This window comes from Botryllus schlosseri, chromosome 3 (genome assembly GCF_051294905.1).
Source record: "Botryllus schlosseri isolate E-star chromosome 3, Bs_hap1, whole genome shotgun sequence".
Classification (NCBI taxonomy): domain Eukaryota; kingdom Metazoa; phylum Chordata; class Ascidiacea; order Stolidobranchia; family Styelidae; genus Botryllus; species Botryllus schlosseri.
In genome coordinates this window covers 32,907,278-32,934,928 of record NC_137238.1, presented here as the reverse complement: position 1 = coordinate 32,934,928, position 27,651 = coordinate 32,907,278, and the positions used below count along the sequence as shown (strand labels likewise).

Below are 27,651 nucleotides of genomic sequence, written 5' to 3'. Positions count from 1 at the left end.
AACAGCTTGTGGTACCCTGGCATCTCGACTACCCTGTGTCGCGTCCTTAGCGTAGTGGTACTTTGCATCACTGCCGCACAAATGGGCTGCTTGCCTTGCTATAAGTTGGAATTTTAGGAATCAAAATAAGTGATATTGTTCTTTAATTTTTGTTACACGTCAAAATTATTTACCGCAGTTTCTCGCGGCACCCCTGAGCAGTCTAATCGATTGAGAACGACTGCAGTAAAGACAAAGCAATGTAATTTTCAATGTAGTTCAGCTATGAAGTGTATTTACGTGTGATAAAGATTTGTTGGAGTCGTTCTCAATCATTCTCATTGTTCTCTCCCCTTTGCAATCGCGAAACAGCTCCCATACCCCATACAATCGCTTCGACACATGGCAACATTAACGAAACGTCGCTTATGAGATGGACATTTTCATGATCTTCGTTTTTGGATGGGGTAACAATTATAAGATGTGCTAAAATTAAACTTTCATATCAGAAACCTATGGAAACTCCCAGAGCAACTAGCTTCGGCTTCGGTATGCTTTATTCTGAACTGTTCATCGTATTACCATTGTGAGGTCACGGATAATAGTAGGAGAATAAATTTGGCGATTTACAAGCCCTTCCCTAGGTCATTGTGTGAACAGACCTTTTACATATACTGAACTGAAGAATCATGTAGCGCCGGGAGCATAATGAATTCATTGCTACTCGACAAAATAGCGAATATCATCAAGGTGATCATAGAAATGTTAAGTTGGTTGTAATAACAGGACTGTTAACTATATATTTATATGGATATCCGCTGATTAAACCGAAAATATATACCTAATATATTCTTACCCACCCTAACATATACATTATGCGGGGCACATGTAATAATAATATACATTTTCATTGCATACGAGCATGGTCCGTATCGAAAGACGTGATGGGTATTAAGTATGGGTAGCATATAGGCCTGCAATGGGAATTTGAGCGGCCGCCCGCAGGCAGTGTCCGGTCATACGTCATAATGCGGCGCTCTGGCCACGCTGGCACAGCCTGCAGCGATCCCACACTATACTTTCTTACTTTTTCAAATTTTAGTGACTTTATGTTATTTTTTAGTTCTTTGTTGTATTTATGTTGTGCAGTTACGCGTCAGTGAATGAATCCAAATTTGCTAACTTAAGAAACATCGTCATGAAACTACTTGCTCTGCTTGTTTGTTTGTTGTATTCGTGGTGTTTGTCGACTATACTATGGTCATTTACACCATAGCGTACCTCTTGATTCTTATTCCGTAGCTGGTGACGTGCAGCACGGCTCACGTCTACGCTTTTTATAAGACACCGATTACACGGATGAGTTGACGAGGAGGAGCCTAGATAAACCTTCAACACTTAGGTAGGAATTGGTGTTGCAGCTGTGGATTATAACACTGCGTTACGTCATCACACTACTTGTTCTGTCGGGTCTACATACATTTGAGAGGAAACAAGACACCTGACAAATGTTCACACTCAGTTTTTAACTAGGGTTCTCACATCAAAGAATTTGTTGACAACTTTGATCGACCGCAGCAACAACAACGAAGTACATTATGATAATACCTTTATTGAATACTGTGTTTGGTCTCTTCTCTATATGCTTTTAAATTTAAGTTAACATTAAATACGACATATCCCTGTATTTATGTGGATAAATCCACGATTAATGTATCGATTCAGGAATCGGGCCCGCCAAGTACTTCCCTCATATCAGGTCCAGAGACTGGAGAAGTTGCCCGCCTACTGTAAAATTGTGTGAATCCACGAGATCCTATATTAACCGTTGCAATATCAAAGTAAGCCTACATACATCATGACCGAATAGAAAATGTATCATAGGCCAATGAGTTTTTCTCTATGTTGTGCGTCGAGGCATAATCCATCGTGATCAGTCGAACACTCATAAATTAAAATAATTGATGTGTGGTTTCACTGTAGTTATCACGTATACGCGTATATAAATATTATTGTTATAAATTGCGTCTCTGTCGCAATTGTTATTTATACTGTCGATGCATCCCTATTATCTATTATTAGGGCTGGGCACAATGATTCGATTACTCGAATCTGAATGGACAACAATTTTAATGATTCGAGTCGAGTAGTAAAAGACGAATTTTTCGAGTACTGAAATCATACGCTTCTCGCCACTAAAAGTTAATTTATCATAAAAAATTATAGCGTCTATACTATCTTCCACTGTGAAACCTTAATTATCCGTATTGCAGCCTAGAAAACAGGGCATGAAGTACAACTAAAAAGCTACGAACGTTACTGGAAATACCCCATTTCCGAAGTCATGATCATTCCACAACATTGTCACAAGGTGAAATGGAATCGGGATGGTCGAAAAATACCAAGTATGGTTAATTTGATGGATAGCACGCATTATATTCTTTGTGGTGGCATAAAGAGGTACAAATTTGAACTTTGACATATTACATTCTGTTATGGCGTCATAAGGAGCGATACTCGAATGCTCGACTCGACTCGAAGCAAAATACGTGATTCAGAATCGAATCTCTCAGACTCGAAAATGCCCAGCCCTATGTATCATCTATATATATACCGACTGAACAGCAATATTTTCGGAGTGCGATAAGTATATGCGGCTCCGGAACTCTTTTTCTTGAGCTGCCGGTGACCTTCAGAGGAACCCATTATCTTAACGCAACATTGAAAAATCGAACCTGTGATGACATAACAACCAGGAAAACGCTAACTATCAAATATAGAATTTTTAAAGAAACTGCAGATTATGTAGTCAGAATTATGTAGGGATGTGCACAATGAACCGAGTAGCCTACTCGAATCCGAATCGAGTAAAAAGAGACAATTTCTTCGAACCCTTTCCATTAGCAGTTATATTACCATAAATCATTCTATAGTTATGCTAGCCTATTCATTCTTCTCCATCATATTGACCTATAATCGCAAAAGTGCATAGGGAATTTTGAAAACTGGCATCCTCGATCGACGAGTTAGAATTTCAAAGACAGGTCAAGACCTCCTCAAGGAATTAGGGTATGAAGATCTGAAAAGTAGGCAGCTATATTCAGTAGCTTCCAAAAGTAAATAGTTATGTTTGATTGGTCGCCTATTTTTGCAGATAATCTGGGATGGCTGCTTTGATGATCAAATGATGAAAAATCGTGATGTAGACAACATTGTCAGAATGAAGCAACACGGTGTGTCACCACCATCGTACGCACAGCTTCAGTGTTGCCAGCGAACAACCGCTGCTGTTGAACGTTCTTCCTCCAATGTGGGCAAGCTACTTAATAAGGACGTACACTTTTTACCCGAGAATGTGGGAAAGTATCTTTCCTTGTCCTACAACAAATTTTAATTGTCTATACCATAATAAGTGATGTAACTACTGGAATTATTCAGGGTGCAAGATTTTGTTTAAATATTAGTTTTTTCATGCCAAAATGTGTTGGTTTCTAAGTCAAAAACGCTTTTTCAGCCCAAACTACTTAGTAAGGACAGACAGCTCCAGCCAAAAATGCAGATAAATAGTATAATCTTTACATTATGTGCGTAAACACCTAATTTGTATACGTCAGGTCAAGATTTGGTCAAAATTCTGTTTTTCAGGTCGAAAAAGTCAAATTGTGTTTGTTTAGGTCAAAATCTTCCGTTATATAGGTAAAAAACTCCCTTCTGATAATATATAAATTTCCTGATAATGCGATAACCGGTACCGATGCCACATATTCTTGTTCAGGGATTCACGTACATCGAAAGCTATAAACAGCTATACATACAATCCGTTTGGAATAATACCTCGACTCATACTAAAGAGATATATCTGGAGTGTGTTTGTGCAAATTACAAACCTGAAGCGAACCACTCATCAAAGATTCTACCGATACCGATCATGAACGTGACGATTTCGGGATTTGAAAATGTGTCAAGCTTCATCACGCAAGTCTGGTTGATTTCTCTATATGCATATTCGCTAGACCACACCGAACTTATAATATAAAACTTGGTGCCATGCCCTTTTTTAAACTACTGAGACTATATTGTATGATTAACCGGATATTTATTTAGGTATCTCAGAAAGTAACTCGTAGGGCAACTCCATACTAAATATTTTGGGAGTAAATTTGAATGCAAGTAACCTTTGGCATATGGCGTCTTTACGATGGTCCAGATTGGGTCATTACGACGAAGGACACCAACAAAAAAAGACCACGAGAGGGCGTGAAATGGGTAACAGAAATCCGAGCTCAGGAACACTATCGTTTCACTGCTATATCCAGCGGTAATGTAACCAGCGGTAATGTAATCAGTGGGACATATGATCGCTTCGACATCCTAATATATTTTTGTTATATCGCATTGCGTCGTCTCACGTAACGCATTGCACTACTCAATTATTATTCAATATAAAACTGAACCTCGATTAATACATCTGATGGTCTTGCAGCTCTATGATATCTTGAAGATGCGCATCAATTTCTTCGTCTTGGAACATATTGCTCTTTGTGTCTGAGTATCGGATAATATCCGAAAACTTTTTAATAATAAAATTAACACACCTAGATGTAGCTGTTTTTTCTCTATAGCTTTCGCCGGACACACAGGGTTGTAATGACTCGGGTCATGACTCGACTCGAGTCCGACTCGAGACACGATTTTCTGATGACTCGACCTAACTCGGGTCATTTACGCATAATACGGAAATGACTCGACTTGAACTTGAGTCATGGCGAATGAGCTTGACCCGCAATCATACAACATCATGGCTACTGGCTACTGCCGTATAACTTTTCAATGGGGTAAAACCAGTTCCTCACTCTGCTCACCATCAACGAAGGAACACTCAGACGGCGAATACATTGCCCAGTTTGGGCGGGAGGCGTTAATGCGTAAGCTGACATTCCCTTCCACGTCGACATTACTGGCAAAGCGACGGAAGAAATTGATTTTATGCGGTTATTATATTATTTGATTGCTGCATAGTTGATGCCTTCAGCGACGTTTAACAAGTCGTCGCTAGGTATTGCCTACATCAATGTATATCACTTCACTGAAATGTAGGGTCGAAATTAGCAATATGACGTCACGTGAGTAATTAGGTAACGTTCGCGTTCACACGAACCTGAACCTTTCAGAGGCTCACCCCATCTCTAATAGCAACATGATCCTGAATGATTCGGTCTAGTCGGAAGTGATTCCATTTTTTATTTATTTATCAGCTCTCCAAATTTCGCGGTAGGGCGTAGACACGCAACCACCTGAGAAAATTTACGAGTTCGCTCTTTATAGACTGCTATGAAAAGTCCAGATATAAAGTTAGAAGAACCGCATGGCGCATTTACAGGATTCCTCACCATAGTAAATTTTTGAGAAGACCATCACCTAGATTTACAAACATTTGTCGGTAGGGTTTCAAAGTTATCTGTACATTCACTTGCAATCTAATTATGTACACAGATTTGATCCCGACAGTTTTACGGCTGACAAACTTGATGGTCAGCATCCGTACTCTTACATACCGTTTCCGCCGGACCGCGAAACTCAAAAATTTGCCATGATGGATGAAAAGGTGGTACTGGCGCACTTGGTGAGAAGATTTACTGTGACGACTCGTGATAGAAGGGGGAATTTAATATTGTTTGGCGACGTAATACTCAGGCCTGGGTCAGGAATCAAAGTCAAGCTCGTTCATATGCTCCACACAGAAGTAGCACCGGTAGAGTTTAAATATATCCGGACCTTATTGTGGTGTATCAGTCCCTTTTGACCACTAGTGGGTGTTCATACTGATTGCTCCTGATTACCTTCACGTCGGGACTATCCATTTCATTCGTACTAGTTGGGTGTGGCGTCGCTTCTGTAAGTTGCGCCTACGTTTTAACTCTGCATTATTGCCATGTTGTATTCAGATACACTAGCTTACTTTTATGTTAATAAAAGCCTAGGAACCGATCGTATTGAGTTCTATCGAAGGGTACAACACTTATGATATATTTCGTTTTCACTGCAACTGGTGTATAACAGGGGTTAAATACTGACGCAGTTAGTTAGATATTCGCTATTTATACACTTGTAGGTGCATTCACTATAGGTTGGGGAATTTCTTTTTGGAGTGACAGCTCCACACTTCTATGGTCTAGACCAGGGACTCAAACTAAAATCTTATTGCGCCAATTTCCTAGTTTTTGATTACGCCGCAGGCCGCAGTTCCAATAATAGGTGTATTCAATGTATAATATTCAAGTAGGCTTCTTTTGACGGGTCCTTGCGGACAGACATTCCGAAAACATTGTGAAAATGTAATTTACTAATGTACTATTCACGCTAGGCAAGAAAAATCATATTTTCAAACATTTAAATATTTTTTTTTGCTGGACAAATTTTAATTTGTCAAAATAATGAGTTGTACACACCATGCGACAAGACAAAGCCTACTCATACAAAATGGCTCTCAGCGCTAATAATTTTTTTCAGTTGAATAAATTAATCCTAAAATATTCCACTTTTTTTGGTTTGCAAAATAATTTCAAGCTCTAAATAGCATATTGTCCTTATTCCACAATAGACCTCGTCGCACTCAATGTGGTATTTTGTACTCCGAAGGTGTCTATACGGACCCGTGGTTAAGAAACCCTAGAATAGAAATGTTAATCGCCGAAATAATCCATTGTTGGTACGGCTGTGGAGCCTGTTGTGCGGAAATAGTGCTGTTACAATATTCGATGTTTGCTCACATAATTCGGTCGAAGGTTAAATAAATATAGGCTACTAGCGCACTGTTTTCGGGTATATAACAGGAGCTGTTGAAAGTTAAATATTTAAAAGACTAGTAAATATTCAACTTTCAACAGCCCCTGTTATATTCGTTAAAACAGTGCGCTAGTAGCCAATATTTATTTAACCTTCGACCGAATTATGTGAGCAAACATCGAATATTGTAACAGCACCATGTCCACACAACAGGCTCCACAGCCGTACCAACAATTGATTATTTAAATATTTAACTTTTAACAGCCCTTGTTATATTCGCTAAAAGAATGCGCTAGTATATTTATTTAACCTTCGACCGAATTATTTGAGCCAACATCGAATATTGAGCACAATATTCGTAGTCGCAGATCCAGTAATTTGTAGCATGAAAGGTTATATAGAAATCGATCGACATATTTACACATATGTTAAGGTATAGTTAGTCCCTGCATCATTCTATCTATATTACATCGCTGATAGCTGATATGCCTGTTTCAGCTTAGTTTGATGGCTCTGATGACTCTATAAGCACTTAAGCAGCTATCGCATTTGCTTCCTTTTGCCAGTCCGCATTACAGATCTCGCGTGATATATGGAGTTGTTTTTAGATCAGCCTCTGTCATAGCTATAAAAGGGGCCCTATATTCAAAAAGGAGGACATTTAGCCGTAATCGGAGGATAGTTTTGATTTCCTGCAAGAGGAGGACAGATCCTCATAAATGAGGACACATGGTAACCCTACTTGAATGCAAACTACAATCCAGGACGATGGGGATGAGGCCCTCGGCTCAGACATGCTGAAGCTAATTACAATTTAAGAGTTGCAAAATTTGATGTAAGCCTATACGGAACTTGTGCTGAAAGAGTGCCTGCGGTATATTCCATTTGTCCTTATAATTGAAAGGTGAACGAGTACGAAATGTATGTAGGCTACCTCATGTTTAGCCTATTCTTTTTTTATTGTAATTTCGCAAGGGTAATTTGCAAGGCTAGTGGATAGAGATGAATTACAATGATAAGCTATATGGACGAATTCCAATTCACTCTTATCTGTAGGCCTATTAGTGCATGGTATTATTTTTGACACCAATTCACCGTGCGTAAATGATACAATAGATTATGATACTGCACCAAAATTATTGGGCTCACAACGATAAAGTTTTCTGATATCCATCAACTTTTGCATTGCTTTAACGCGTCATGTGGGAACTATCCCTGGTTGGTTTGACTTGATACGATACAGAATATGTGATTTGACAACAATTACAAATTAGGAATATATTATATTGGAAATTCAGGAGCTCTCCATATAAATTGTTGGTACTAGTTTTTGGGCTTAAATGGGTGATGTTGGTGTTCGCTTTACTCCTTGTTCCTGCTTCTGCTCGCTTAAGCAAGGTAGAGGAGATGTGGTACCGATGGATCACTGCGACCGAAAATACTTTGAAAATTCTCTTTGATAATTCCATGATTACCCTCCGTGAACTTGTCTACAATTGCATGCTGGCAAAATATTTCCTCACACACAAAAAAATTGGACTTGCGTGAGCTATGGGTTGTTCTCAGATGTTTTTGGTTTTGGGGGGTGTAAACTAAATTTAGATCGATATATACATTTTTCTTTGTAACCTTCAACACGAACAAACCAGCAATCATTTTTATTGTGAAGTCTAGGGCTTGTATCAGACTATTTATTGGCACCTCTATTTTTCCACTACTTTCCTTGAGTGGAATATTTTTCAATTTATGTATAAAATTCTTAGGGTGGGGACCGATGATACAATAGCCAAATCAAGTAAAATAATCAAGCATACTAATCATCGAACAAATGAAACATGCCTACGTACATAAAATATTTGTGTAATAATTGCATATGATGTTTTATCGCTATAACGAGGTATTTGGAAGTCACACTGTCGATTTTCGGGCATTATGTATGTACCCTCAAATTTATAAGTCCGAGCTGAAATCGAAACGTGATTTTATGACAACATTTGAGTTAATATTTATTCTATTTTTCGACGGTTGCGATCAAACATTCTTCTTTGGCTTGTAGCTTAGATTATAATACTGAGCAAGAAAAGTTGTCACATCTTAGTGTTTTAGGGTATATGTGTCATAGGTACCCGGGACATGTGCCGTTGGACCCACCGGGTGGGGGCCGATGACACGTTCGAGCAACAAATTTTGAACATCCATAAATATTTTTTGAAAAGACGGATATTCATGTATATGTGCGCGATAGGTAGAGCTTGTATCAAAGTGCCGAGCCAGCAAAAGATCTGCTGTTTTCGGCTAAACATTTTGGGGCCAGCGATCACTTTCCAATTTTTGATCCATCGGTACCACATCTCCCCTACATGTGCATTGTGCATTGTACATTTTGCATTGTTCGATGTCTTCAAATTCCACATGCTTAGTGATCAAATTGATAGGTTGCCTAGAAATTCGGTAGAATTGATCGAAATTTGAAATTCAGATTGCATGGGTTTTAGTGGTCGGAATTGATCAAAATTTTGAGTGTAGCGTTTTTAGGGAAACTGACAATCTAATCATAAAGCAAGTGACATTTGAAAAAGACAGAGCCTATTTTACAACAACCCTATTGTGAATCCTGCGAGCGAAGGTAACTTGTACGATTTTCCTTCGAATGAAGAGGGTTCTTGGGATAGGTCGAAAGCCTTGTAAGGAAGCCCAAAGAAAAATATTTTGGTGTTGTGCTGACATGGTGTTGTTACAATATTCGAAGTTTGCTCACATTATTCGGTCGAAGGTTAAATAAATATACTAGCTCAGTGTGTTAACGAATATAACGGGGGCTGTTGAAAGTTTTACAAGACTAGTTCTGTCCACAATATTTGTAGTCGCAGATCCAGTAATTTGTAGCATGAAAGGTTATATAGAAATGGATCGACAGTTGACATATGTTGAGGTATAGTTAGTCCCTGCATCATTCTCTATATTACATCGCTGATAGCTGATATGCCTGTTTCAGCTTAGTTCGATGGCTTTGGCGGCTATCGCATTTGCTGCATTGGTCATTGTAGCGTGCATGATACTGGCGGATCACATAAACAAATGGAACAGATTCAAACACATTCCGAGGTTTTCACATATTCCTCTTCCTCTAATCGGTCATGTGTACAAATACAGAGCGGGCAAAGAAAAATTTTACACCTACTTGACCACTCGTTTGAAAGATAACTTCATTAGCAAAGGTCATGAGGTTGGCTGTTTCTTCATCGGACCGATTCCTTTGGTAACAGTCGTTGGCCCCAACGCTGCCGAAGTTCTTCTCCGGAGCACCAAGCACACGGAGAAGAACTTCATGTATAACTTCCTGCGTGGCTGGCTGGGCACAGGATTGCTGACATCGACCGGGCAGAAATGGATGAAACGACGCAAACTCTTAACACCAACATTCCATTTCAGGTAACTGACAAACATTTTATACAAACAGCTCTTTGTCATTCTAAATGAACATATTATGTTTTTTTCGAAAGTATTCGTCATCAAAGTAGCCCATATGTCAAGTATACCTTCCCTCCAGCAATTTCCTTTAAAGCTTGCTATTCTGACTCTTGTATTTCTCAGTACTGTTGGAATAATTATGTTTATAATTATGTGTAAGCATACTTATATGCACCGTTATAACTGCGATGGTCACCTACAGTGACTCGCAATTTTGAAATGTTTAGGGATCAAGCAATCAAATCCTAGCATAAGACTTGATGACTCTACGTCCTCTACCACAATAAATTCATTGCTATTAACTTGTATGGTTTTCGAACCAATCCGGCTTTGTTTCTGCTCGATGCGGTTCATATTCTCGTTGAATTCTGCTATTTGAGTCGGCAATAATCCTATCTTACTCAATTAGGGATTAAGATTAGATCGATCACCACTGTTTCTGGCGATACTGCACGTAATTATCCATAATAGTTACGTGCCGTTTTCAGCATATTGGAAAGCTTTCTCGAAGTCATGAACGAACAAGCTTCGATTTTCGTAAACAAATTACAAAAGCGAATAAACGCCAGTCCGTGTGATCCTATTGACATATTCCACCCGATGACACTCTGCGCTCTTGACATAATTTGTGAAACGGCTATGGGAACAAAAGTCAACGCGCAGCAAAATAGCGATTCCAACTATGTGTCAGCAGTTTACAGGTTAGTCTGTGTACATCAATATACCGATTGTTTATTGTCATTATTGGTCATACTAGTTGTCATATTGCTGTCAATCGATAATACGCACATTGATGTCACAAATCCGACATTCAATACTGGAAAACGATTCGAGTGAAACCCAAACGTGTTCGGACTGTTCAGAAACGCTGAAGCGCTAATATTTTTTCGGAGTATTCAAGTACCTGGATTACTTGAACTACTTACTCTAGTAATTGTTCTTTTAGACTACTTCGCCTTGGACTTTGCATTGTTCTGGACAACAGTACCTACTTTTGTTAAATATAGATTTTTTAAAGTATAAAGCGGTTTTTGGTTATGTTTGTAATACTTATTTTCCTTCCATCATTTTGTACGCACCGTTAAAGTAGTTTTAAAATGTATTTAAAATTGCTAATTATACCTGTAATTGAGTAGTAGTTTACGATGGTACTTCTACCTCTACTCGAATAATAACACTGATTACTTTGACGACCTTTAGTGAGTCCCAATTTTGCGAAATCTATAACGAAAATCTTACTGCAAAAATACTGGTCCATCTCATTGTGTCCAACAATATTTTTCAGCGTATCAGAACTTGTTTGGCAACGAGTTCAATCTCCCTGGCTGTGGTGGGATTCCGTGTACTTGATGACTCCTATTGGCAAAAAGTACACAAAAAATCTCGACACATTGCATAGTTTTAGTGGAGGCGTTATCAAGGATCGTATAAGGGATATGAAGGATTCTAATTTGGATGCAGCTGCCGGAAATAAAAAGAGATTGGCTTTTCTGGATTTGCTGCTGAAGTCATCTGATAATGGGAAAATTCTTAGTATCGGAGATATCCAGGAAGAGGTTGATACTTTTATGTTTGAAGGTGAAGAATTCACTAGTTTGTGGTATTAGCAATTTGGTTTCTTATTTCATTCGAATTCACCAGAGATTGTTGTTATAGTATGGAAATATATTTTTTAAATACACTTCGAAACTTTCCTGAGAAGAAGTTCAACTCTTAGAAAGACCCAATACATAACGGTCCAAATTCAAAATCGCTATTTAGAGCCTGTTCATTGCCCTCCGGTCCGTGTTAGCGATGTCTTAGAAAAACAGACCGTGTGTGGACCGTGCTAAAATTCTGCAGCTGGGCCCTCATCGTAAAAGCGATCGGCCTGGTCTGAATTATAAATGGACAATGTAGTTCAGCAGTTCTCATCCGGGGATCGACGAAGCATTTTCAGGGGATCCGCCAAACCTTAAAATTTGTAAAATGATTGATAATCTAATTTGCATGTTCTTCAGTAGGGATAACATGAGACAGTTTCGCTTCATAACTGCTAAAACTTTGGGACTCACATCATTAAAATGGTCATCTGAGAAAAATATCCGACAGTGCAAACTCATTTTTATTGTCAAATTGCCATAAGCCCACCGATGCAAACGTATTTCCGCTCAGAAACGTTTAAATGTTGGAGTTAGCACGGTCAAACAGGGCGACTTCGAAATGTTTGCAAAACTTTTTGGATTTGGAATTTTCAATCTCAGCAAATTAGTAATCAGTCCTTTGAAATATAAATTCCCGATATTTTCCTAATCTCTCCCAATGAAGGAATTGAAACCTCTCCACGAAATCCATTTCTTCTGTGATATAACCACTAAAACTTAAAGATGAGATGATAGACGGAAAAGACCAGGCTGGGCGTGATATGTTCATTTAAAAACTCAGACCAAAGGCTGTCGTCGGAAGCGTTACGCTTTAATATTGCATTCGCCACCACCTATCTTTGTGGAAATGGATTTTCGGCACTCGTTCATATCAAATCGAAGACGCGGATTTTCGAGACAATAAATACAGCTCCAAAATTCGCTCGAAATAATAAAAGTCTACCCTATTTTTACATATAGCGTGATGTTATTTGAACTAAAAGACATTTTGTGGCTGTTCATAACTAGCCTACAATTAATATTTGCATAAGACATATGGCGGTTGCACGATGATTGGGCTGATTTTGAACGAAAACTGGAGTGGGTCCGCGAAAGTCCGTGACGGTCAAAAAAGGGTCCATGAAGACAAGAAGGTTGAGAAACACTGACGTAACTGAAGCACTATGAGTGGCGAAACTGCAATATATAATGGAAATTTGTTTTTATCTCGGAGAAACCTCTGGTGATGTAATGCACTGGAGAGGGACGACTATGAATTTTTATGTTCTGTACCATCAGTTCCGGCAAGTCCATATGAATAAGAATATTAATTAAACCAACAACGCATTCACACGATCAAATGTTCCAATTGCTAGCATACCGATCCACGATGAAGGCACGCTTCATGCGTACCACGCAATACCATTAATAAGCGATACTATCAGGAAATGACGGGAAATGCTATTACCAAGGCATTTCACTCGAGTTTCCAATCCTAGAAATGTCGTGTGACATCGAGTTCTGTACTGAACATAAGAGACCATCACTGCGCATTTGTTTGCCCAAGTAGCCAGTTTTATCGGAATTTGTCTTATTTTAAGCTTGTTATGTTGAAGAGCATATATTCCAGGGGCGGGCAACTTCTCCAGTCGGCGGGCCGGGTATAGGGAAATTTCAAACTTGGCGGGTCGAATTGCTGAATCGATACATTATGCGCCCATTTATATACATATACAGGGAATAAATCGTATTTAATGAATGTATTTCACCGGCAGCAATGTAACTTCGAAGTCCTTTCTCGTCAATAATAACGAGATCAATGTGGATTTATGAACAGCATTGTAGTACAAGCACCACCATGTCTGCTTCTCTCTGATCAATCAACACACGAAGTAATTCCTAATTGAGATTTGAAGGCGTCCGATCAGCCCGGTACCCCAAATTTACCAATATATCAATTCATTAGGGTTAAGTAGATGACGAGATAGCGTGTTTGTTCCGTTCAACTATGTGGCCTTTTTTTAAATCTCGATATTGAATTCATGCGGCCCGCGGCCTCAACGAAATTTGAAAGTGGCCCCCGACCCGTTTGATTTATCGACCCCTGGCATAAGCGGTGTCTTATAAAGCCTAGAAGTGTACCGCGCTACAAGTCGACGGTTACGGAATCAAAAATAAGAAATATGTGCCTGGTGTAAATGAGCATTGTAGGCGACAAACACCATGATTACAACAAATGACATTACGGTTGAGTAAATCGTAAATGCCGATAATGCAAGATTTCTCGCTTCGACGAATTTACGCGTAAGCTCAACCCTTGCTCGCTGCGCATACATGTGTATAGTGACATACAGTTACTAAAATTTGACGAATGTAAGCAAGTAGTGGGGAATCTCAGAAGACTGGGGCTGCTGGCCACACTATCATGTAAGACAGAAAACTGACCGCGGGTCGGACAAAATCCCTTCGCGTGCCGGATCCTGCCAGTGGACCATATGTTACCCGCTCTTGATCTATTCCCTAAGGAAGTGGTTCTCAAACTGGCGTGGGAGCATCTGAAGAGGGTGCGAAGCTGCGGTCACTTAAAAGTATTACCTCCAATTCATCGTTCTTGCTCTGTATCTGCTCTGAATTTCATATTTGAGAATTCTCTCATCAACTGTCATAACCTTCCATACCATCAACTATCCGTTAGAATTGCTAGCATTCTAATTGAATTTTGTGATATGGCGATAGGGGGGGGATTTTTCACTATTAATAAAGGAGGACGTCTCTAAAGAAATTTGAGAACCACTGCCCTAATGTATGCGAATGCGAATCAATAAGATTTTTCGCACTTTCCGAATAGTCACACAAAGTTTGCGTTTTAGGTCATGACACGACAGCGGCGGGGATGTCGTGGGCATTGTTTCTGATCGGAAGTCATCCTGACGTGCAAACTAAAATCCAATATGAGCTGGACGAGGTACTGGGCTCAGGTAACGACAGACCAATTACAATGGGAGATCTGAAGAAGATGAAGTATATGGAACTTGTGCTCAAAGAATGCCTAAGACATTTTCCATCCGTTCCTGTGATTGGAAGGATAACAAGTACCGAGTGTGTGTACGTTTCGATAAATCCTTTAAACATCAACATATATTGTAGACAAATTGACCAACATCGGACGCCCATGTTACTTTAGAGTCCAAAGTCGAGCACCATATGCCTAATAGTTCTTAACTAAACTACATCGGACTAAGAAGCACTCCACGTCCCCATTTTACAGTTAGCAAAGGTTGTCATATAGCAACAAAGAACTTCTACCTTTCCAGAGTACTCAAGTATAGGTTATTGCTACTTTTCACTTCCACTTCTGGCAAAGAGTTTCAGATTTTAGACAAGTTTATGCTGAGAATATACTTACTTCTTCACTTACTTGAAAATCGCTACTTCAACTCGTTCCTAAGTAGACTTTTAATTCTACGTGAGTACAAACGATGACTAGTTTGATCACCTCTGCTAGTTTGTCGCCTTTTGCGGCTAGTCTCAATAGGAGAGAAATATGGTCAATTTATTAATATAGATATTATTATTTGAATATTGCTCTATATTCAATTTAGAATGGATGGACATACTATTCCAGCGGGGACACAGTGCGCCGTGTTTCCACAGTTAATCAATAACTTGGATAAATATTGGCCAGACCCAGAGAAGTAAGATTCGTAGAAGCGTTTATTTGCCGCTCTCCATCTTTTGGGCATATGCAAAGGAGTTACCACTACTCTGCATTTCTTACCTCGACCGTGTGCTTTTTTATCTCCTTCACGGCCGTATCTTAATTATCCGGGATCGTCATTTTAAGCATCCTCTGGCCGATGTAGTTCATATCCTTCATTCTTACATACCCATGAGACCTTCATTGCTTATCTCATGTTGGGGTAGACGGGTTCTACGAGGGCTGTGCCCAAGATATATCAATTTTCTATCCAGTCGAATATGTACACTTCTAGCAGTAACTTTAGCAACCGTCTAGTTGAGCAATCTGAAGTGCATTCTCGTGGCTTGATCTCCATGACCAGCTATCCTCGACTGGTAGCCTACAACAGATTTGTTCTAACCGATATCCAATAAATCCTCACCTTCAGTTTTGTTGCTATTAGCGGGCACAGAGCTACTATCACGCACCACTCAATATCGCGCATCTTTTTGTCAGAAGTCCAAAGGGCCGGGATCCTTTTCAGGATATCGGTGTTTATGGCCATATTGGTATCGTATTCATATTGCCCCTATCTTTGATCCCAAGTCTACTCTACTTTCGTCAGTTCCTAATCACCACCACTCCGGCCAGTGTCGTTTGTACTGCTAGGCCATTGGTTCCAAACCAAGGATCCATGTAGGCCTACCCATTGCAGGTCCGCAGAGTAGTTTTAAAGGTCCATGAAACGCTAATGATGAAACTATTGCTGACTATAAAATTACATAGTCCTTGCTAAAATCTGTTGCTAAAACCAAAAATTCGTCGACAAGCTACAGAGCATGAAAATAAACATCGTGGATCATTTGGTAACTCGTTCAAGGAATCGTGATCACGTAACGCCGTAGATCGCTTCATTTGATTCCCATAAGTCTGAATACAAGCTTCTTCCGTGTGTTTTCAAATGCATGGAGGGAAGTGAACCAGTATATCTACATGAGCTAGGGACAATCTACAATCCCAAAAGGGCGCTACGCTCTCAGTCGCAAAAACTATTTCAGTGCCAAGAGTCAAAACATAGAAATACTGGGAAAGAACCTAAATTTTTTCGGCCGCTTTTCTGAGGAACAATCTTGCCATTTACTATCGGACTATCTGACTCAGTATATGTTTTCAATCGCAAAATCAAGACCATTTTATTCACACGAGCGTTTGAACTACGGTAATGTTCATTCCGCCCTACAACTACTCACTCCGTCTTATATACATATCGTTTGCTTTGATATTTTATTGCCTTTTATGAACAGCGCCTTAGTTTAGCAATGATATATTGTTGCATTCGGCGCTTTATAAATTATTGTAAAATAATATATTATTCTGCCTTATTTTCAGCCCTCACATAGGTCACTAGTGAAATTGTGACCCTTATCGTTATCATTTAGTTTTTAATGGAGCAAATAAACTAGATAGCAACTAGGGATGATGTAAATCGAAATTCCAAGGTTCGCGCTCACAGACAAACCTTGGTAGGTTCTGCACTGTGAACCTTTTTCATATATTACAATTTTCACGTCATCATAACATATTTAGTTAAAATTTATTGCATTTCCACTGCGGGCCAATCTATGCATGACGTCGGCAGCATAAAAATCAACACAAAACGAGCATGCACCTTGACAATCGCAATAATTTCATCTGCTTTGTTACAAAAGTTTGCTCGAAATATCCAGTGTTCTGTTTGTCTTGCTGTGAACTTGACCCGCAATCACACAACATCATGGCTACTGGCTACTGCTGTATAACTTTGCAATGGGGTAAAACCAGCTCCTCACTCTGCTCACCATTAACGTAGGAACACTCAGACGGCAAATACATTGCTTGGTTTGGGCGTGAGGCGTTAAGGCGTAATCTTACGATTCCTTGCAAGTGCGCGTCGAGATTGCTGGCAAAGCGACGGAAGATATTAATTTTATGGGATTATTATATTATTTGATTGCTCCAGTTGATGCATTTGGTGACGTTTAACAAGTCGTCGCAAGGTATTGCCTACATCAATGTATATCACTTCACTGAAATGTAGGGTTAAAATTAGCAATATGACGTCACGTGACGTAATTACGTTAACGTTCGCGTTCACACGAACCTTAACCTTTCAGAGGCTCACCCCATCCCTAATAGCAACATGAAACGGAATGATTCGGACTAGTCGGAAGTGATTCCGTTTTTTATTATTTATCAGCTCCCCAAATTTCGCGGTAGGGCGTCGACACATAACCACCTGAGAAAACTTCCGAGTTCGCTCTTTATAAACTGCTATGACAAGTCCAGAAATAAAGTTAGAAGAACCGCATGGCGCAATTAGAGGATTTTTTCACCATAGTACATTTTTGAGGAGAGCATCACCTAGATTTACAAACATTTGTCGGTAGGGTTTCAAAGTTATCGGTACATTTACTTGCAATCTAATGATGTACACAGATTTGATCCCGACCGTTTCACGGCTGACAAACTTGATGGTCAGCATCCGTACTCTTACATACCGTTCTCCGCCGGACCGCGAAACTGCATCGGTCAAAAATTTGCCATGATGGAGGAAAAGGTGGTGCTGGCGCACTTGCTGAGAAGATTTACTGTGACGTCGTGTGATAGAAGGGAGAATTTAACATTGTTTGGCGACGTAATACTCAGGCCTGGGTCAGGAATCATGGTCAAGCTCACTCCTAGGCTCCACATAGAATGTACCTACGGTACAGTTTAAATATATCCGGACCTTATGATATACTTCGTTTTCACTGCAGCTGGTGTATAGCGGGGGTTAAATACTGACACAGTTAGTTGAATATTTGCTATTTATACAATTGTAGGTCTATTCACTATAGGGTGGGGAATTTCGTTTTGGAGTGACAGCTCCACACTTCTACGGTCTAGACCAGGGACTCAAACTCAAATGTGATCGCGTCAATTTCCTAGTTTTTGATGACGCCACAGGCCGCAGTATCAATAATAGGGGTATTCAATGTATACTACTCAAGTAGGCTTCTTTTGACGGGTCCTTGTGAACAGACATTCCAAAAACATTGTGAAAATGTAATTTACTAATGTACTATTCACGCTTGGCAAGAAAATTCATATTTTCATACATTTGAATAAAATTGTTTTGGTGCTGGGCAAATTTTAATTTGTCAAAATAATGGGTTGTAGACACCAAGCGACAGGACAAAGCCTACTCATACAAAATGGCTCTCAGCGCTAATGATTTTTTCATTTGAATAAATTACTTCAAAAAATATTCCACTTCTTGTTGGTTTACAAAATAATTTCAAGCTCTAAATAGCATATAGGCCTAATTCCACAATAGACATCGTCGCACTCGATGTGGTATTTTGTACTCCGAAGGTGTCTATACGGACCCGTGGTTAAGAACCCCTACTATAGAAATGTTTAATCGCCGAAATGATCCATTGTTGGTACGGCTGTGGAGCCTGTTGTGCGGACATAGTATTTATTTAAATATTTAACTTCCAACAGCCCCTGTCATATTCGTTAAAACAGTGCGCTAGTACATTTATTTAACCTTTGACCGAATTATTTTAGCAAACATCGAATATTGTAACAGCACTATGTCCGCACAACAGGCTCCACAGCTGTACCAACAATGGATTATTTAAATATTTAACTTTCAACAGGCCTTGTTATATTCGTTAAAACAGTGCGCTAGTATATTTATTTAACCTTCGACCGAATTATTTGAGCAAACATCGAATATTGTAACAGCACTATGTCCGCACAACAGGCTCCACAGCTGTACCAACAATGGATTATTTAAATATTTAACTTCCAACAGCCCCTGTCATATTCGTTAAAACAGTGCGCTAGTATATTTATTTAACCTTTGACCGAATTATTTTAGCAAACATCGAATATTGTAACAGCACTATGTCCGCACAACAGGCTCCACAGCTGTACCAACAATGGATTATTTAAATATTTAACTTTCAACAGGCCTTGTTATATTCGTTAAAACAGTGCGCTAGTATATTTATTTAACCTTCGACCGAATTATTTGAGCAAACATCGAATATTGTGCCCAATATTCTTACTCGCAGATCCAGTAATTTGCAGTGTTGGGATCAAGTCACTACCTTCGAGTCACAAGTCATCTCGAGTCATTGCAGATTTTGACTCGAGTCAAGTCAAGTCAACCGATTTTCAAAGGTGACACGGGTGAAGTCAAGTCACTCGTTTTTTGAAGGTGACTCGAGTCAAGTCAAGTCAAGTCACGAGTCAAGTCAAGTCAAGTCACGAGTCAAGTCACAATTCAAGTCAAATTGAATTTTTGAAGTACGAATGATGATTCAAAGTCATTACATTTCACTAGCCGCGTTGAAGACAGATTTAACGATCATTTATCTTTAATCAAATATCGAATATTTAGGTAAATATAAATGCAAAAAGACGTATCCTCACGCACACGTATAACTGCTGATAAAATACGGGAGTAACTGTACAGCTACATGATACAGTCAGTTATCAGCCAAAATAGAGGACCTAATGCGAAGCTTCGAGAAGTCGAAACAAATTGATATGATACATAATAGCCTACACTACCCGTCTACACGTCCCTGAGATTATAAACGCACAAACTATATTTGTTCGATTTAAATCATACAAGCGGGTTGGTAAATGTGAGCACTGCGCAACGTAAGCATTGAGCCGTCCAAGAAACAGAGACACATTCTTATTTAGATTAATCTTCTACTACTATATACTTCGACAACGTAAGCTGTGATCGTTTAGTTTGCGGTCAATTTATTTGTGATGAAACAATTGAGGATCAGCGTAACGTAGAATCAGTGAATGACTGGTTGCTCTTGCAAGTGACACCGGCGTATCTCGAACAATCGGAACATACACAAGATACAGTGATTTATTCGACAGCGTTTACTTGATGACTTGAAATTGACTCGTAAATTTTACTCCGAGTCAATGCACACTTTTGAAGCTCCGAGTCAAGTCAAGTCAAGTCATTTTTCCAAAGTGACTTGAGTCAAGTCAAGTCATACGAAAAAGTTGACTCGAGTCTGACTCGAGTCAAGTCATGACTCGAGTCATCCCAACACTGGTAATTTGTAGCATGAAAGGTTATATAGAAATCGATCGATATTTAGACATATGTTGAGGCATAGTTAGTCCTTGCATCATTCTATCCATAATACATCGCTGATAGCTGATATGCCTGTTTCAGTTAGTTTGATGGCTCTTGCAGCTCTATTAGCAGCAGTGTTGGGATCGAGTCACTACCTTCGAGTCACGAGTCATTGCACATTTTGACTCGAGTCAAGTCAAGTCAATCGATTTTCGAAGGTGACTCGAGTCAAGTCAAGTCACTCGATTTTTAAAGGTGACTCGAGTCAAGTCGAGTCAAGTCAATTCAAGTCGCGAGTCAAATCACAATTCAAGTCAAGTTGGCTTTTCGAAGTATGAGGCATGATTATGTCATTGCATTTTGCTTGCTGTCTGAAATACTGATTCAGTGGTCATCGATACTGAACCAATGAACGAATATAGAGTTAAATATACACGCAAGAAGGCGCTGTATCGCTCACATATACGTAGAACTGCTAAACTACGTAAGTAATTGCATAGCCTCAGTTAATAGTTACCAGCCAAAATAGATAATAGAGAAAGGAATTGATAAGATGCAATATACATTCGAGCCTGCGCCAATGGTTGATGACTATATAAACTATATTCGAATTCAATTTCAATTAACCAGAGGGTTGGTTAAGGCAGGGCTGGCCAACCTTTTCGGCCAAAGGGCCACATTCGATTGACGAACTTCTGCGCGGGCCACTATCCGCGCTAAGCGCGAAAAATTTTTGAAGTTCATAGGTCAATAATATTGTCACTTGACTATATTGCGGGCCTGCTGTATATCGCTATGGGCTAAGTTTGCGAGGGCTGGGCTATTCGGCGCATGGACATATCGATATCGAAAGCTGTGACCAACATGCGTCAATCATTTCGTGCCTAGGTTTAACGGTGGACGGTCTTACTGCGAGCGCAAACGCAAGGTCGCATATGATGAACGACACTGTGTCTCGTAATCGCGAATATAGTTAGACTCAATCTGATACATTAGGTGTTCTTCCATTTGCACAAAAGGGCAGCAATATTAAAAACAAGAAGTCGAGTGACAACATATTGCGCTAAGCTTGTACAAAATTTTTACCTTTGATAAATCTATCGCAAATTATTCTGCTTTATTGTAGTGTACGGAGATGTACCAATATGTGAATGGCTGATGGATCTGTCAGTGCGTTGGAACTGATATTTTAGTCATCACATCTCAAGTATTGCGGCCAGACTAATCAAATTTTTGGTTGGTCTTGCAAGCTCAAAATCTGTGCAATCCATTTTTGATGATATTAGAAATTTCGGAAATTACCTCGCGGGCCACTCAAAACCTTCTCGCGGGCCACATGTGGCCCGCGGGCCACGGGTTGGCCGGCCCTGGGTTAAGGTAAGAACAGAAAGCAGAAATACACATTTTACTATTAAATTACTTTACTATACTAGTTTACGACATCGTAAGCTATAAGCATAAGCTTCGATCACTTCGTTTGCGGTCAATTTATTTGGGGAAGAACAACGGAGGCACAGTGAAACGCACGATCATTGAATGATTAGTCGCACGAGCGTTTCGCGAGCAACCCGACCATATGCAAGATACAATGATTTTTATCGACGCCGATTACTTGATGACTTGAAATTGACTCGTAAATTTTGCTCCTTCAATCCACATTTTGATACGCCGAGTGAAGTCAAGTCAAGTCATTTTAGCAAAGTGACTCGAGTCGAGTCAAGTCATACGAAAAAGATGACTCGAGTCTGACTCGAGTCAAGTCATGACTCGAGTCATCCCAACACTGATTAGCAGCTATCGCATTTGGTGCATTCTTCCAGTCCGCTTTACAGATCTCGCGTGATATAGGGAGTTGTTTTTAGATCAGCCTCTGTCATTACTATAAAAGAGGCCCTATATTCAAAAAGGGGGACATTTAGCCGTAATCGGAGGATAGTTTTGATTTCCTGCAAGAGGAGGACAAATCTTCATAAATGAGGACACATGGTAACTCTACTTAAATGCAAACTACAATCCAAGACTATGAGGATGAGGCCCTCGGCTCAGACATCCTGAAGCTAATTACCAATTTAGGAGTTGAAAAATTTGATGTAGCCTATACGGAACTTGGGCTGAAAGAGTGCCTGCGGTATATTCCATTTGTTCTCATAATTGAAAGGTGAACGAGTACGAAGTGTATGTGGGCTACCTCATGTATAGCCTATTTTTGTTTCTATTGTAATTTCGCAAGAGTAATTTGCAAGGCTGGATAGAGATGGATTACAATGATAAGCTATATGGACGTACTGCAGTTCACTCTTATCTGTAGGCCTATTAGTGTATGGTATAATTTATCCTGCTGCTTTGACACCAATTCACCGTGCGTAAATGATACAATCGATTACGATACTGAACAAAAATCATTGGGCTCACAGCGATATAGTTTCTGATATCGGTCAACTTTCGCATTGCTTTAAAGCGTCATGTGGAAACTATCCGAGGTTGGTTTGACTTGATACGATACAGAATATGTGATTTGACAACAATTACTAATTAGGAATATATTATATTGGAAATTCAAGAGCTCTACATATAAATTGTTGGTACTAGTTTCGGGGTTTAAATGCGTGATGTTTGTGATCGGTATACTCCTTGTACCTGCTTCGGCTCGCTTAAAAATGCAACTAGAAACTGCTAAAATCAGGAAAATTCCTATATTATAAATGCAAACTATTTGTGATTCGATATCACCAAACAGCGTTATATATAGTGGATAAAAGAAGAATTCAACTTGAAACTGAGCAGTCAATATATTGACTTGGATTCGGACTTGAGTGATGATAACATGACTCAGATTCGATCCTCTGCTCGCCGATTGGATTCGGACTTGAATCGGTGGTGAATTGAAAATTACTCGACTTGACTCTAGTCAAAGATTGCCTTATGACTTGGAGCCTTGTGAGTTGGTTATAACCTTGCATATATACATGTTGATAACTGAGTCCTATGAAATTACCAGGGGCGGGCAACTTGTTCAGTCGGCGGGCCGGATATCGCGAAATTAAGTCCTTGACGGGCCGGGTTGCTGAATCGAAACATTATTCGCCCATTTATCCACATATACATTGAACAAATCGTATTTTAGCGGCAGCAATGTCATTTCAAAGCCAATTCTCGTCGATAATGACGAAGACACTATGTATTTCAGAACAACATTGTCATACAGCAGCTGACACGACTGCATGCTTTTCTCTGATCAATCAACGAATGGTGCAAGATTTCAAGGCGTTCGATAAGTCCGGTACCCTAAATTTTGCAAGATATCAATTCATTAGGGTCGAGTAGGTGGCGAGATAGCGTAGTGGTATGATCCACGCTACAACACCAATGGGTTATGTTGGAGGTTTATCTAGGCTCCTCCTCGCCATCTCATCTGTATAAGCTGGGCCACAAGTCCGCGGTCACTGAATCAAAAATATTAAATATCGGCCTGGTGTAAATTCCATTGTAGTCAGCAATCACCATGATTACTACAAACAACATGAGGGTTGATGAGACCTTACATGTCGATAAAGCAAGTCTTCTCGCTTCGACGAACTTACGCGTAACGTTAAATCTCGCACGCTGCGCACACTCGTATATAATACATACAGTCACCACAATTTCAAGTGGTAAGCAAGTAGTGGGGAATATCGGCATACTGGGGCAGCCGGCCACATTATCATGGAAGACGGAAAACTGTCCGTGGGCCGTATGTTGCCCGCCCTGACATTACGATATATAGTACCCCCACGGCGTCTGCGGCGATTGAAAACCTCGCGCCACAAAGCTTCGGTATCAATAGCGAGAATTCCAATTATCACAGTCAATACAAGCAATTTGGCGTTCATCTAGAACAGTGGTTCTCAACCTTTTTCACCTTGCGGACCGGTAAAAGTTCAATTAATCTTTGGCGGACATGTGAACCTTCAAAAATTGAAATTAACCCTAAATGTAAAGTATGCAACCGTTTTTGCGCGTAATGAAAGGACGTAGTTTATTATTGTCCTTGATGTTTTGCGGCATTTACACCGACTCATGATAGACATAGACACGATCTGTAGATATGCATACCTTGAGTGCATGATGTGCATGTGCCGCTGGACAAGGAAGTACAGATATAGCCTTTACGGCTTTCTAAGTCTTGCACCACCCCTCCATGCTATCCCAGTAATGAATGAGCGCCAAGCAGAGAAGCCATGGATACCAGTGTTACTAATCAGGTCTTTGGTCTGACCCGGCCGGGGCTCGAACCAACGACCTACCGCTCAAGAAGCTGGACGCTTAACCATTACGCTATCTTGTCGGCTACTACAGAGAGTTTTGTTCATGATACTATTCATGTGATTTTACGGTAGTTATAACTGTTATAGTCTGTAGTTATAGTCTGCTGAGTCGAGGTAAAATTCTTTTGCCCAGATAAACGTGCTAGCGCCGAGAGTCGATTACAGTCTTTCACGAAGAAGACCGTGGATTAACCGACTACACCAACTCGAAAAATAGTTTTGCTGCTCGACAATATCTATAAAAAAAAGCGTTCCGAAATCAGACCAAGCCAGTATTCAGATGACTTGACTTGACCCGGCGTTTCGGAAAAGCGGATTCACTCTTGACTCGAAGCAAAATTCTTCAAGTCAAACTCAAGTCATCAAATAATCGGTCGCGACTAACTCGCTGTACCGCTCTACTTACATGCTCTTGACACACTGATATGATATGTGAGCAGTTGTGGCCCTACGGGCGAGACTTCCCGGGCAGGAGGGGGTCTATAAGTATGAAATCGCATGATCTTGCGGGGGCTCGGCCCCCAGACTCCCTTTCGCATTACCAACTAAATAGCAGTGAGCCATATGGAACGGAATTTCGTGATATGTATGTGACACTGAAACTCTGCTTTGACTCAGGCCTAAATAAAATAGCGATAGAACTGCTGCAGGTGCAGGCTAAACAGACTACACAGTCATCTGAAAATCTATCGGCTGACATTAGTAAATAAGCCAGCACACCACGTCAAGGTTTGAGCCAGGCGCTGAATCAGGTCATATTTAATATTGCATGGTTGCAAGGACAGACTAAATACCTAACTAAAGTACCTCTATCGCATGTAGAGACTTGATGATTGTCGGGATATGGGACTTTTCTAACAAGTGCAGAGATTTGATAATATACCCATATGTACCGAATCATCTTCTTGATTGGTACACGGATTTCCACATCTATTCATTATAATCCTTGAAAAATAAAAACGTTAAACCAAAGAGGTGGGCCCTTCGACCAGGGGGGCCTGGGCGACCGCCCATCTCGCCCACCCCAAAAGCCACCACTGCATGTGAGCAACGAATCGTTCAACGATTGCGCAACCTGGTTTTACTCCACCTCCGTCGGCAAGTCACACATAAATTGACCGCAAACGTAGCGAATAAAGCTTACGTTGTCGTGGCAGTGTCTTTCTGCTCAGGAGGCCTACTAATCTTAACGAGCCTATTGCATAATTTGAATATGACCGATATATCATTGCTTACATACATATTACTCGTCAACAATTGGCGTGGGCTTCAATTGTATTGTATGGATGCATAGGTGGATTGTGTATTGGATCATATCAATTCGTTTCAACTTCTGAGATTTCATATTATGCCATCTATTTAGCGGACATTTACCGACGTGGCTTAGTAGTTTTACGTACATGTGAGCCATACAATGCCCCGTTGGATGTATCATTACTTCGATATTCGTTACTGGATTCATAATTCATAGTAAATAAATCTGTACTTCAATCATCTCGTGAAATACAATGGCATGAATCATGCCTCGAACTTCGAAAATTCGACATGACTTTGTGAGTGGACTCGTGACTTGAATTGACTTGACTCGAATTGATTTGTGACTCGAACCTATAGTGACTTGATCCCAACACTGGACCAAGCACATTGTCGTGCTACCTTGCTCATTTTCAATTACCACCAGGCGTAGTATGAAGGCAATACGCAACACGAAAACACCAGGCAACAGCGATACGAGTTTATCCACAAAATGAATGAATCGAAAACGAATGATCGTGCAAGCCGCGTGGTTTAGCGAATCAGCTCGTACTTGTCGCACGCATGTCATCTAGAATATGCTTCTAGACAAAATATTACCCCACGAAGTTCTGAATATACTGATGGTAATGTTTTATTTATGGCATCAATTGACAAGTCATCAACATTTTGCATCTTGAGATTAAGGTATAAAATTTTAAAATACCTGGCAGACCGGCAGAAAAGTCGTCGCGGACCGGCACCGGTTCGCGGGCCGGCGGTTGAGAACCACTGATATAGAATGCTGTACCAGTATATAATACGTGAATGCTTTAGCATGGTATGATTTTAAAAAGTGTCGATCATGCCTGCATCATTCTCCATTTACATAACGTAAATTGATGGAGCGACCGCTATGTTCCTATATTAGAGATAAGTGCTTCCGAATTTTGGTAACCCGCTTAACACGTATGTTAATCTGCCAGATTTCGCGGAACCCCAAATTTTAGCTTGGTCATGAAAACAAAAATCGACCTCCATACACCACTAACTGCACATTTAATAAATTACTGGTAAAGGAATGAACTTTACATCAACACAATAGGTATGGTAACAATATTTCCACACAAAACGAAAACGTAATGAATGATTATTGAAAATCATTGTGACTTTTGCTGCTTCCTTTCAGATACCAGCTAACAAATGCAAGGATCCACCTTGTCATCGTATTGCTCGGTCGAGACGCAACAGCGTGATACCAATTTCCTAACTACAAATTAGCTTTTAAAAATATGAGGGGAAGAATCCGAATTTCTGAAGGGTGGAGTTTCGATTTCGTACCCTCATCTCCCTCGCGTACGCCACTACACACCACGTACCACCACAACAGTCACAATTCCAATACTGATCGGGCTATGCCTGCAACCAATGATG

At 40.0% G+C, this 27,651-nt stretch overlaps 1 protein-coding gene across 1 annotated transcript; it reads left to right on the top strand.

Annotated features, from left to right (window-relative positions):
• The first annotated feature begins 9,189 nt into the window (after window positions 1-9,189).
• Window positions 9,190-18,331, top strand: LOC145436374 (cytochrome P450 4V2-like). The gene is made up of 6 exons (XM_080313719.1): window positions 9,190-10,197; window positions 10,725-10,937; window positions 11,522-11,814; window positions 14,729-14,963; window positions 15,461-15,553; window positions 18,013-18,331. Exons 1-6 carry the CDS (start codon window positions 9,770-9,772, stop codon window positions 18,290-18,292), a joined length of 1,542 nt encoding a protein of 513 aa, XP_080169845.1. The 5' UTR covers window positions 9,190-9,769; the 3' UTR covers window positions 18,293-18,331.
• The last annotated feature ends 9,320 nt before the right edge of the window (window positions 18,332-27,651 follow it).

Excerpts from the sequence above, each read along its gene's own strand:
- LOC145436374 (XM_080313719.1), top strand. The coding sequence starts at position 9,770 with ATGGCTTTGGCGGCTATCGCATTTGCTGCATTGGTCATTGTAGCGTGC. Across the intron at positions 10,938-11,521 it reads TATGTGTCAGCAGTTTACAG|CGTATCAGAACTTGTTTGGC; the intron begins GTTAGTCTGTGT and ends AATATTTTTCAG. Across the intron at positions 14,964-15,460 it reads ATAACAAGTACCGAGTGTGT|AATGGATGGACATACTATTC; the intron begins GTACGTTTCGAT and ends TATTCAATTTAG.